The following is a 12,906-nucleotide window of genomic DNA, read 5'->3' on the forward strand; positions in this document are numbered from 1 at the left end:
AGAGAATCAGCTCCACACAGCTCTGTGACATTCAGTGAATTCTCTTCTGCCAGAAATGGGTATGCTTCAAGATAAGATGCAACTCAAGAGAGCACGGGCATAAAGTTCACAGAGCAAGCATTTTGAGTTTTTACCTTCCTCCTGTGGTAAACTAGGACTACTTTCACTGTCCGTGCATTTTAGAATAAGATGTATGTAGTGTAAAATGAATAAATGTTTTTCATAACATAAGTTTAAGTCCAGTAGTGCATATCCTCTAGACAATAAAGTCTACTCAGTATTGTCCTTACCATTCTGTTTCCACCAGCACAACACTGAATTATGTTTAGTGATACTTCAAGCCTGTGTGAATGCCTCTAAAGACTGAATACTTTTCAAACCAGTATCTACTTGAATAGGAGGCAACTTGGGCAGACAAGTGAAGACAAAAGTAAAATTAATTATAAATAACATCACATGTAAAAAAACCACTCCACCCCTAATCAATTCTCAATAGCCAACTCACCTGACCGCAGCAATGCCCCTTCCTTTGCTGTTCTACACCAGACACGAGTATGTTTTAATATCATGCACTACACCTCAATTCCAAACCAGCTGTAGTTGCAAGAGTTCACTTTCACATGGCTGCTTAGAACTCACAGACACTGTGGTCTGTTCTGAACCTGAACTGCTAAAATTGCCTTTGACTGTGAAGGCTCAGCACACTTAGTAATATTCACTCTGCTTAAAGGCAATTCAAAGTCAACCAATCACTCCTAACGGCCAAGCATCTCCCATGCCTGTCCCCTCTCATTAGAGCAGGGATGTGGATTCAATGTCATTAAGATGCAACTGAAGCACTTAAAAGAGTCTCCACATCTTTTTAACAGAAGCCAAAATCATAACATAAGGATAATTAAACAAGACTACCACAATTGCACATTTCTCTGTCCCAAGATTACTGATTACCCCATCTCTTCATCATCATCTTCTCATTTCAACCAGCAAACTTCAGAATAAAAGCGTAACTATGACTCTCTTCAGCACTAAACCAGGAACACTGACATATTTTACATATGAAAGATAAGCCAATATTAGGGTGTCAATTTCCAACAGAATAGTGGTTCAGGTTCAGGTTCAGGACCTAGAGAGCACACGCACAGAGAAACGAGGACTGGTATCACCAGATACCACACTTACTTCAGGCTCCTAAAGAGATAGATTAGTAGTTACTTAAATAAGTAACAAATGAAGTTTGCATTGAATGCAGGTTTATAATCTTGGGCCTTAATACTACGACTAGGAGAAAGCATGAATTGTAAAGGCATTGCAATATTCAGAGACATTTCCTGAATTACTATTTGCATCATCTAATGCTTCTATCATTGCCATGGTCTCATTTCACAAAGAATTGTAAATGAGTGGGGTAGGAGGGAACTTCATGCAGCAACAACACTGAAAGGAAAAAGAATGCTTCTAATACATTTTTAACAGGTTTAAAGGGCACTTAGGTCCTTTGCAGCCTTTCATTATGTATGAAACAAGATTTCAAATGAAAACTAGGAGTTATCAACTAATAAGGACAGTACTCTATTCCTTACCTAGTCAATTCAGGGAAGTACACTGATTATGCTGTTACAGCAGTAAATACTTTTAACTCCTCCATGCCTATCCTGGTTTTGGTGGGAGTAGAGTTTATTTTTTAATTAGTAAGCTGGCTCAGTGCTGGTCTGGATGTAGTATGAGAATAATGCTGATAACACGCTGATGTTTACTTGTTGCTCAGCAGGGCTCACTCTAAATCCAGGATTTTTCTGTGTCTGATGGTCCGCCAGAGAGCAGGTGCAAAAATAAGTCAGGAGGAAACACGCAGGGATCTGACCAAAAATGGCCCAAACGATATTCCATACCATGCAACACCATGCCCAGTGCATCAGCCACGAGGAGTTGGCCAGGAGCTGCGGATTGCTCCCAGAGATTGGGCTTTGGTCAGCAGATGATGACAGTCGTGTTGTGCATCACTTTCTCTTGGGTTTTATTCTCCCCACACTCTTCATTACTACTACAGTTTTTATTGTTCTTACTGCTAAAAATCCTATTACTGTATTTTAATTTCTTTCAACTATTAAACTGTTCTTATCTCAACCCAGAGTTTTACTTTACCGATTCTCCTCCCCACCAGGGCAGTGGGAAGTGAGAGAGGGGCAGTGTAGTACTTAGTTGCCTGCTGGGATTAAACAGCAACACAGTCCTCCTGAATTTTCCAAATCCAAGATCTAACATCTGAGCACCTACAAATCTGGCCTTTAAAACTGCCTCAAGTATCAGTAGCTAATGTTCAGACTTGGACAAATTTTAATTTCCTCCTCATGTGAAGGAGAAGAGTATTTAAATGATCCACCATGGCCACAGATAAACTGTAATCACAGGAAGACACTGTGATTTCTCTACCAATAACAGCTCATTCCATGGTCTTTTCAGTTGTTGCTTTAAATTCTGCACCTGGGACAGGGCAACCCTGGATGTTTGTACCCTGGGGAAGGAGAGCCTGGAAAATAGTGCCGGGAAGGGGACCTGGGGGTCCTGATGGATGGCAAGTTGAACATGAGTCAGCAGTGCCCTGGTAGCCAGGAGGGCCAACCATCTCCTGGGGGGCGTCAGGCACAGCATCACCAGCCGGTGGAGGGAGGGGATTGTCCCACTCTGCTCTGCACTGGGGTGCCCTCCCCTCGAGTCCTGGGTGCAGTTTTGGGATCCACAATATAAAAAACACATTAAGCCACTAGAAGGTGTCCAAAGGGCAACAAGGTTGGAGAAGGGCCTGCAGTGGAAGCCGTATGAGGGGCAGCTGAGGGTATTTGGTTAGTTCCGTCTGGAGGAGACGGAGGGGACACCTCATTGCAGTTACAACTTCATTGTGAGGGGAAGATAAAGGGCAGGACTGATCCCCTCTGTGGTGACCAGTACAGAACACAAAGGAGTGGCCTGCAATTGTGTCAGAAAAGGTTTAGGTTGGATATCAGGAGAAGGTTCTTCACCCAGAGGGTGGTTGGGTCCTGAACAGGCTCCCCAGGAAAGTGGTCACAGCACCAAGGCTGACAGAGTTCAAGACGCATTTGGACAATATTCTCAGGCATATGGTGTGATTCTTGGGCTCTGGGAGCAGGGCCAGGAGTTGCACTTTGATGTTCCCTGTGGGTCCTTTCGACAGGATATTCTATGATGCACTACTAATAATGTAAATTAGAATATTGCTATTTTGATGAACTGCAATTCCAGGAGAATTTATACTGATCTTCAGCAAGTCTAGAATTAAATACAGAAAACTTGCATTATAAAAGCACCTTTCAACAATCACTACAGCAGATTTTGTCCTTTAAGCCTTCTGAGTGGGAGGCCCATGACTGTAAAAACAATGACTTTCCATTTGTGGATACTAAAAATCTAAGGGACTGGCTTTATGAGCTGACTGTTCCTATGTCCGTGAGTCCTGATGGGATTCACCCCAGTGTACTGAAGGAGCCAGCAGATGTTATAGCAGGACCTCTCTCAATCTACCAAAGGTCTTGGGAGTCTGGGCAGGTCACTGCTGACTGGAAGCTTGTCAGCCTTATTCCCATGTACAAAGGCATGAAGGAATACACAGGGAACTACAGACCTGTTAGTGTAACCTCAGCTCCTGGAAAAATTACGGAGATACCAAATGCTACTGAAAGGCATTTAATGAACAATGCAATCATCTATCAGTGTCAACACGGGTGCACAGAGGGAAAGTTTGCTGCTGATCCATACTGGGATGTGCCATGAACAGCCTTGAGGCACAAGAGGCCTTGCAGGGCAATCAAGATGGATTGGAGCATTGAGTAATCATTAATGTAGTGAAATTTAACAAGTTCAAACACTGGATTCTGCATCTGGGATGGAGTAATGCTGGGCGCAGGTATAAACCGGGAGTGGCTGGACACCTGCAGAGAGGGATGTGGGCCAGGCTTACACTGAGCCCAGTGTGGGTCAGCAGAGTGTGCCTGGGCAGCACAGAGGGAAAACCCCATTTGGGATCCATCCAACACGGCACAACCAGCCAGCACAGAGAGGGGATGATCCCACTGTGCTCAGCCTGGTGCAGCCCCACCGTGGGCACTGCTGGGCCCTGCAGGTGGAGCAGGATGGGAAGGTCCTGAATGTGTCCTGTAGAGGGAAACAGCTGGTGGGAGGCCTGCAAGGAATGTCCTGTGAGGAGCAGCTGAGGACTTTGGGTTTGTCCAGTTTGGAGAAAAGGAGGGTGAGGGGAGACCTCACTGCTCTCTGCAGCTGCACCTGCAGAGCTTCAGACTGGACATGAGGAAGCATTTCTTTGCTGAGAGGGTGTTTAAACACTGCAACAGACTTCCCAGAGATGTGGTTGATGCCTCCACCCTGCTGGTCTTCAAGAGCACTTGGAGAGTGCCCTTAACAACAACCTTAACATAACTTGGTCAGCCCCGCAGTGGTCAGGCAGTCGGACTGGACAGTGAGTGCAGGTTCTTTCCAACTGGAAGAGTCTGTTACATTCTTTGAAACTGAACAGAAACTGTTTTAGACTCTTACCTCTCTAATGCATAGTTTAGGAATTTTTTAAAAATTTTCTGTATGCCTTCATATGAAGATTTAACGTATTTTAAGATATTCATACCTCAAGATATTCCAAGAAAGGTGTGTATGCTAAAAAGAATCACACAGTTTTTCTGCACCTACCTAAACTAAGTGCTGAAATCCAAAAATTTATACATATTATTATCTGGGAGCACTGAGATTTCCCTAAAGTTGCAGTCTCATATTCTCCCAATACACCAGATTTTTTCACAGCCATTTTGGCAAGAGAGAACCTTCAAAACTGTGATGAATAATGTGTTTATTATGAAAATTGCTGTTACTTGCTATTAAAGGTACAGCACTAAGCCTTCTAAATGGTATATATTAAACAACTAAGGTCTTCAACAGGAACTTGCTCTCCTAAAATAACTTATTATTTTGAGAAACCTTTTTAAAATCCATAGACTAGCCCTTCATCCAATAATAGTTTTTTTGTAGATTCATGAGGCTCACCTATGTATTGGCTATGTAGAAAAACATTTGTTTATCTATTATCCTGGTTTCCAAGAACACAGGGATTTTTCTTTTAGTATGTAATCTGTACTATTTTCCCCTCCTCTTTCTCAAAATACTGGAGTGGAATTCACATTTTGTAGCAGTCTGTAAACATGCCACGAATTATCTACCATGCCTAGTTCATGAAAGTAAGCTTGTCTTTAGGCATTTTAAATGACTCATGTTTTCTTCTCAAAATATTATATTTGCTCTCAGGAAAGGACTGCTCTGATTGCTGTGTCTCTTCACTTCCAGATGTGGTAAATTAACAAAACATTTACAGGATGTAGAGTCTAACTGATACGAAGTAAAACAGTATCTTGCACTTGTGATACAAAGGAAAGAGCTTCTATTGATTAGTTTTCCATTTTCTGAAGAGCAGATTTAGGATCAACTATCTGAACAAGTTTTGAACTTGAATGTTATTCCAATTATACGGTTTTTATATTACAATTCAAAAAGACATTTCAAATGAGTTGTTCATGGTCTTAAGACCACCTCAGCTTCACAACAAAAGGAATTTTAAAAATTTATCTCCACTTCAAAACTGCAGACATATGGATTTCAGTTAATTATTCATTTGAATTGTATACTTAAAAAGAAATCCTGTATAGAGATCCGATATATTCATTATAACTGCCACGTAAAATGTAAACACATAAACATACTGTGAACACACACAGGAACTAGAAGATGAGCTAAGCTTAATCCTCTCCTTTAATATTAAACATTGAAGTAAATGAACTTTCATGCACTTCATATCCATTCCCAGGAAAGAATAAGCAGAAAAAAAATAGACTGGGAGTCATTCTAAGACCTCCATAAAACTGTACCTTCAGAAACTATGTCAGGTATGCAATTTTTATTAGCCAGGAGCACACATCTGCATTCGTTTGTTAATATTCCTTAATATATTTATTATTTTGTTTTTCCCATAACCCAGTCCTGGGCATCACAGAAGGTCTTTATTACAGATTAATGGAATGAACAACCTAAGATTCAAATGGGGACTTCAGGGTGCTATTCCAATACAAGTCAAAAATAGGAAAGTGTTCCTGACTGTATTTATGAAATTAAGTAATCTGATGCCAGAAAAGGTGAGATAATAGATGCTACCCACTGCTTTATAACATTCTGGTCACAATTTGGATGAACAAACCCAAAAAAGATACCAGTGTGTCCAAGGAAGATCTGTACAGACCGGTAAGATACAGGTGTGCGTACCTGTGTACACAGTCACAGGTCCTCAAGTTCTGTTAGAATACCTGCTCCAGGTCTCAGAAATCAGAGTAGATAATTTTAAAAGGCACCTGGCCCGGAACGTCCCTTCTCCACTTTCTCAGACACATTAATCATAACATTACTTCAACTGGATTAAGCCCCCGTTTTTGCCCGTACTCCTCCCTCCCTCCCTTATCCATGCAATCTCCCTCGGGCTGGTTCCGCCCCACGGCAGGAAGGCTCCAGCAGCCCCACGACGACAGCACAGCCTGGGGGGCCGGGCCGGGGGGCGGTTCACGGTGATTCGCCCGTGCTGGTGGCTTCAAGTGGCCATTTTAATTTTAAAGGCCGGGGGAGCCGCCGCCGCCTCCGCTCCCATCCCGGCCCGCCGTGCCAGTCCCACGTCCCAGCCCTGGGGACACGGAGCGCGATCAGCGGGGGGACACGGCCCTGGGAGGCTCCGGGCACGACCCCCCGGCCGGGGGACACGGCCCTGGGAGGGTCGCGGCGCGGTTACCTGTACTGGGCAGCAGCCCCGCTGTGGGTGAATCCAAAGTAGTTGCCGGTGGCCATTTTGCCATCTTCCCCCAGCCGGCTGGGCACTGCGGCGACCGAGGGGCGGCGGCGGCGGGGCCATGACAGGAGGCCCAGCGGGAGGAGGCGGTGGGGAGAGAGGGGGACACACACAGAGGGACGAGGGACAGAGAGAGCGCGGGAGCGCCGGGTCAGGATCGGCGCCTCAGCACCGACCCCCCCGCGCCGCCGCCCCCTCACCGCGCACGGGCGCGCCGAGCGCCGCTACTCACCATAGGTGAACGAAACTACCGGGCATATGGGAATCATGAGTCCGGCCTGGCAGCGACGGCGGCGGGTGAACTCTCAACTCTCCCCCCCCTCCCTCCTCCTCCTCCTCCCGCTCGCTCCCTTCCCCCACCCGCCCACCGACGGCGACAACGGCGAAGTGCGGCCGGGCCGTGTCCGCCAGCGCACGCGCGGGATGTGCGCGGGGGCCGCTGGGAGCTGTAGTCCGGCCGCCGCAGCGCCCCCTGGTCCTCAGAACGGGGACGCGCGGGAGCAGCCGCCGCCGCGGGAGCCCCGTGTGCGCAGGCGCGGGATGTGCGCGGGGGCCACCGGGAGCTGTAGTTCCGCTCGCCGGCCATGGGGGGCTGCGCTCAGGGCAGCACGCAGGGTATTTACACACATACATATCGTACATACATACATGTCGTATGCAGCACCCACTCCGTAATAGCTCCTGTGTGCTCACTGCGCGCACAGCACAGGCTGCACCCACACAGGGCCCTGCCCTGCGCCAGCAGCCCGTAAGGTCGCTCCTGCTACGCCGGCAGGACTCGGGCAGCGGGGCCCGCAGGCCCCGGGCACGGGATCGGTGCGGGGCCCTGCGGCTCTGCCCCTCCTTCAGCCGCTCCTGCCCCCTCCGAGCAGCAGGTGTGCCTCAAAGCTCTGAACAGAGCCAAACCTACACGCTTCAATAATTCCTGGTGCCTTTTTTTTGTCTGCACTAAAATGTGCCTTTTTCACAACTTAGTCAAGACTTAAACAGTTCTAGATTAAGTCAATTATTATTATTTGGGAAGTATTTGTTTTCTGTAAGTCACACCGACTCAAAATGCCTCCGTTCGGGTTCTCCTCCCACAGTGATCACAAAACCAGGGGTTTCCCTTATCTCACAGGAGCTGTGGACATCTTAGGCATCAAGACTTCAAAGATTAGAGAGGAGGAAAGTAATTTCCCATCTAAAGCTTAACATTATTACAGCTGCTTGTGAACTACAGCTGCTTCACATGCCAAACATCCTTTCCAGTTCACTCAATATAATTTGTTCATTAATTCTGCATAGTGTAAGAAATGCTCACATTTTACCAATAAAATTTGGAGGGGACAAAGTCGTCAAAGCAAAACTAACCTTTCATTTAGCAGATTTGGCCGAACCGTCTGCATCCCTCTCTGGCCCGACAGACCCAGAACCAAAAAGAAACAGAACTTTTTATAGCCTTTCCCGGTCGAAAGGTCCCTGCCCCCTCTTCCTAATTTCTGGAAATTGGGGACTCTCAGTCTGGCCGGGTTCGCCTGCCTGCCCAAGACCCCCCACCTTCTCCAAAGGAGGGAAAACCCATTGGAAACTAATTACCCCCTTAACTACTCTGTTATAATTCTTTTAGCATCAGCAAAACCCTAATTCTGTTTCTAACAATTCACCCCTTGTTTTCATGTTCCGTTTTTGCTGAAGCTTTCCTTCAGTTACTCCCACCATGGTTCAGCTTTTTGCTTGGGCTGGCATTCCATGTCCGAGTTCATTTTATGCAGGCTTGCTCTTTCCTTATGCTTTTCTTCTTGGAGTTCTAAATCTAGGGGTGTGGTCTGGGGTGAAAACTCTTAATTAAAACGAGGAGCCAACAATTTAACAATGAAACAGAAACCAAAACTTTAAAACCAAGTGTGGCTCCAGGTAGATGGGGAAAGGAGGACAGGGAAATGTCATTTACTTCATGATACTGCCACACAGGAGTTGAATTTACAAAATTAAGCAAGATTATATATATTTAAAAAAAACATTTTCCTTAAACAGTTTCATTCTAAAACTTCTTGAAGACTTTCATTTTAAAACTTAAAATGACACTTTATTGATTTAATTTAAAAATGGAAGCTTCTTTCCACTCAAACTAATAGACAAACTTGTTAAGCCACACCCAAGAGTCACCTTCTCAGAAAGACTGACTGGAGATTTGGGTGGATATTACCCTAAAACTGCTGTGCAGATACATACACTGTTTCAAAACATGGAGAAACTAAACTGACACTAAGGTTGTTATTTTGCCAGCTTCTGCCTTCTTCACTCAGACTATTATGCTACAGGAAGGTCCAGATCGTGCCACTTTTACTGATGGTGGTGAAGCTACACTCACTGCATAACCCCAGAAGAGCCACTGGCTCAATGTATTAAATAGTACCTCTGCACAGGCTTTAGTCTGAGCTTGAACTCAGTGACGTTCTCAATTACACCTAAGTCATGTATATACTTTAAAGTTGTTGAATGGATTATGCTTCTGCCAAAGCAACTTTTTCAGAGCAGAACTCTGTATTGCTTTGCCTCAGTTTGCTTGGTCTGCTGAAAAGTGTTTGGTTTGTGTTGAGCAGGTTCACAAGCCCTGGCAGGAGAGACATCTGCACCAATCCGGACGCCCTCTGAGCTCCAATCACAGCTGGAGTCACAGTAACAGTTGGTCAGTGATTTGACTACTAGCAGCAGCTAGACACCTATCACATTTAGTGAATCTGGAGCTTGCTGAGGTGCCAAGGCCAGCACTGATTAACTCCGGGCACCACATGGGTATCTGCCACACAGGCTTTTCCTATTTAAGCATGAGGGATGGGCCACAGTCAAGCTCAAATAAAACAACTTTCATAGCAGTTTTTTGCTGCAAGAGGAACAAATTGATGACCTACTCTGATGTAACCCAAGGCACCAAGCACGATCTCACTAATGCTCTCTGTGAACTGGTACAAACCCTGGTGGAAGCATCACAAGTGCTCTTATTGTAGGGACAGTGTAGTCCAATGTGTTCTGCAGCCACAAGCAATGGCCACGGCAATCAAGTTTGAAGCAACAACTGCTAGGCTCTTCCCTTCACTTGCCAAGCAAAAAACCTACTTTTTTTCAACACTGAACAGCGATCCCTCTGTTTGCAAAAACGTTTTTACCATCGGTTTATATTCGTTTCTAAAACTTTTCCTACCCACTTCCCTTCACCTCACCCACAGCCACCCCCAAAAATGCAAAGAATCTCTTCACCCATCAAGGCCCTGCGCCGCAAACACATCCCTGCAAATTACTCAACTCGCTTCCAAACAGGGAACACTTTACACACACACACACGCACGCACACATCTTTCAAGCACCTTCCCTTGCACAATTCCAGCACTCGCTCGGGATGGGGCGTCCTCCCGTCCGCCGCTGGAAACGGAGACACCGCCGCCAGTTCGGCTTTAGCGCATCTCCTGCTATTCTCCCGCTCGGCCTCGCACCCTCCAGGGGCGCCGGCAGCGGGCACGGCTCGGTCCCCCAGCCTGGGAGTGACTCCTCAGTCTGCCCGGCACTGCCCCCAAAGCCGCCTCTGGGTGCTGAGGGACCCGCGCTGCCCACACAGCCCGATATCCGCAGTTCTGCCTGCCAGCCCCGTGGCTCCCAGGGCACTGCTGCGGCCCCAGGCAGCCGCTCCCGAACTCCTCGGAGCCGCAGCCGGACCGGTGCCGGTGCCCAGCACCTCCAGCCAGCACCGACCTCGATCACAGCGCAGAGCAGGCGGTGCCGCGGCGCGGGGGCAGCCACAGCCACCACCGCCGCCGCCAACACCCCGCCACCCCAGCCCTATTTTTATCAAAGAAATCCCTCTTACAGTTCCCCATCCAGTCCATGGGGAGGGGTAAATAGTTCAAAGGGTCCTCTTTCTCTCTTCTTCCATTTCTCTCACCTTCCTCACCAGTCTCTCTGCTTCACACACACACATTCAGAATATCACCAGGTCTAATATCCAAACCCCTAATATGGCCAGTAAATAATGGGTCTACAAAATTGTATCTTTTTCCAGATCCTTCCCCCTGATTGCAAGATACAGCTTCTTGCCTCAGAACCTGAGCACCATACCCTCTGGGCTGTTGAGATATATGTCCGAGGTGAGGTTCTACGACTCTAACCCCTCAACCCCTGAGACTCCCAAGTCTCCGTTTCCCTGCAGGACTTCCCCTTCCTGCTCCCAGCTCCCCCAATTAGTACTTAACAGCCTCTGTTCCTGCCTGGGTCTTGTGCAGAAGTATTAGGAGCTGCCGCGGTAGACTTAATATCCATTTTCTTTCTTTCTCTTCTTTTTTGCTTTGAGACTCCCCAGTCCGAGGCTTTCCTGCAGTCCCCAGGGGGCAAGACATCAAGCCATGGGCTGCTTAAAAATTAGCAGGGTGCACCTTCCTTGTCTTTGATGTCCTACCTTGTAGGGCCAGAGGTCAAGATATCCTGGACGAGCCCTGAGATTGTGAGAAATGCTTACATTTTACCAATAAAACTTAGAGGGGACAAAGTCGTCAAAGCAAAACTAACCTTTTATTTAACAGATTTGGCCGAATCGGGTGTGTCCCTCTCTGGCCCGACAGACAGACCCAAACCAAAAAGAAACAGAACTTTTTATAGCCTTTCCCCGGCCGAAAGGTCCCTGCCCCCTCTCCCTGTTGGCTGGGAATTGGGGTTCACAGTCTGGCCCGGTTCACCTGCCTGCCCAAGACCCCCCACCTCCTCGAAAGGAGGGAAAACCCGTTGGAAACTAATTACGCCTTAACTACTCTGTTATAATTCTTTTAGCTTCAGCAAAACCCTAATTCTGTTTCTAACAATACGAACTGAATATTACGGTACCTCTTGTTCATTCTTACCCTAATCAGGCACAATAGTAAAAGGAATCTGTGTGGTTCCACCCAAAGTGCTCTTCTGTGAAGCAACTGGCTGTTGGGTGAAGAGATTAAATTAAATTTATAGATTATAAAAAACAAAGTCTTAATCCTGAAGTTCTATATTACAGTATTTCAGAATGCTATACAGAAACCTATAAAAGAACTCTGCCATGAAAACCTCAATTGATTTAGCATATGCAAGTCATATATATATATGCAAGTCATGTATATATATATACACACTCTCTCTTCCTTATTTTTTATCAAAACTGTTCATAATTAGACCATTGAATCATGGTGTTTGGACAGAAAAACAATAGTAGTTTTCTTCCACTCTCTTTCAGGTTTTTTCAGTTGTAAACTTTCCAATATACTGATAAATAGACAGTATTCAATATACTTTTCATTAAAAATATAAGCATCTACATAAAGACATAGACATTCACACACCTTTTAACATTGCATCACTAAAGTATATTTTGCAAGGGAGCTTAAAGGTGATCTTGTTCCAACCCACTGCTATGCTCAGAGTCATCCACCAGACCAGGTAGCTCAGGGCCCCACCAGCCTGGCCTTGAACACTTCTAGGGGTGGGACATCCACAACTTCTCTGGGCAACCTCTACCAGTGCCTTACTACCCTCACAGAACTTCTTCCTGATATGAAACCTAAATCTACTCTCTTTCAGTTTTAAGCCATTCTCCCTTGTTCTGCAACTCCTGGCCCTTGTAAATAGACTTTACCTTTCTTGTAGGCTCCTTTCAGGTACTGGAAGGCCACAGTCACATCAGCCTTCTCTCTTCCAGGTGAACAATCCCAATTCTCTCAGCCTTTCCTCATAGAAGAGGTGCTCCATTCCTCTAATCATCTTGGTGGCCTCCTCTGGACTCTCTAAATGGATATCATCTCTCTCTCTATATATATATTATTACTATATGAACTACTGATACATATTATAATAGTCCAAACAAACTTGGAATATTTAACCTCTTTTTTCAACCTTCTTTTTTCCACAAAAAAACCCCAACCCCAAAGTTTCTTATTCAAAATATTGAACTTTTCCCATCCAATTAATTTCTAGTAGTTCTAGTTTAAATATTACATCCTTTATGTTGTGAT

The 12,906-nt window shown here is 45.9% G+C and overlaps 1 protein-coding gene across 2 annotated transcripts in view; it reads right to left on the bottom strand.

Annotated features, from left to right (window-relative positions):
• ZFR (zinc finger RNA binding protein) overlaps window positions 1–7,249 on the bottom strand; it is a 45,597-nt gene extending 38,348 nt beyond the window's left edge. Inside the window, exons 1-2 of one of the 2 annotated variants that reach the window (XM_071579992.1) lie at window positions 7,134–7,247; window positions 6,845–6,929 (exon numbers count right to left, since the gene is read on the bottom strand). In XM_071579992.1, coding sequence (XP_071436093.1) covers window positions 6,845–6,929; window positions 7,134–7,170 — 122 coding nt within the window. In that variant the 5' untranslated portion in view covers window positions 7,171–7,247. Of the gene's footprint in view, window positions 1–6,844; window positions 6,930–7,133 lie in introns of both variants that reach the window. The other variant, XM_071579993.1, reaches the window with a different exon arrangement.
• Between the last annotated feature and the right edge of the window lie 5,657 nt (window positions 7,250–12,906).

This window comes from Pithys albifrons, chromosome Z, assembly GCF_047495875.1.
Source record: "Pithys albifrons albifrons isolate INPA30051 chromosome Z, PitAlb_v1, whole genome shotgun sequence".
Lineage (NCBI taxonomy): Eukaryota > Metazoa > Chordata > Aves > Passeriformes > Thamnophilidae > Pithys > Pithys albifrons.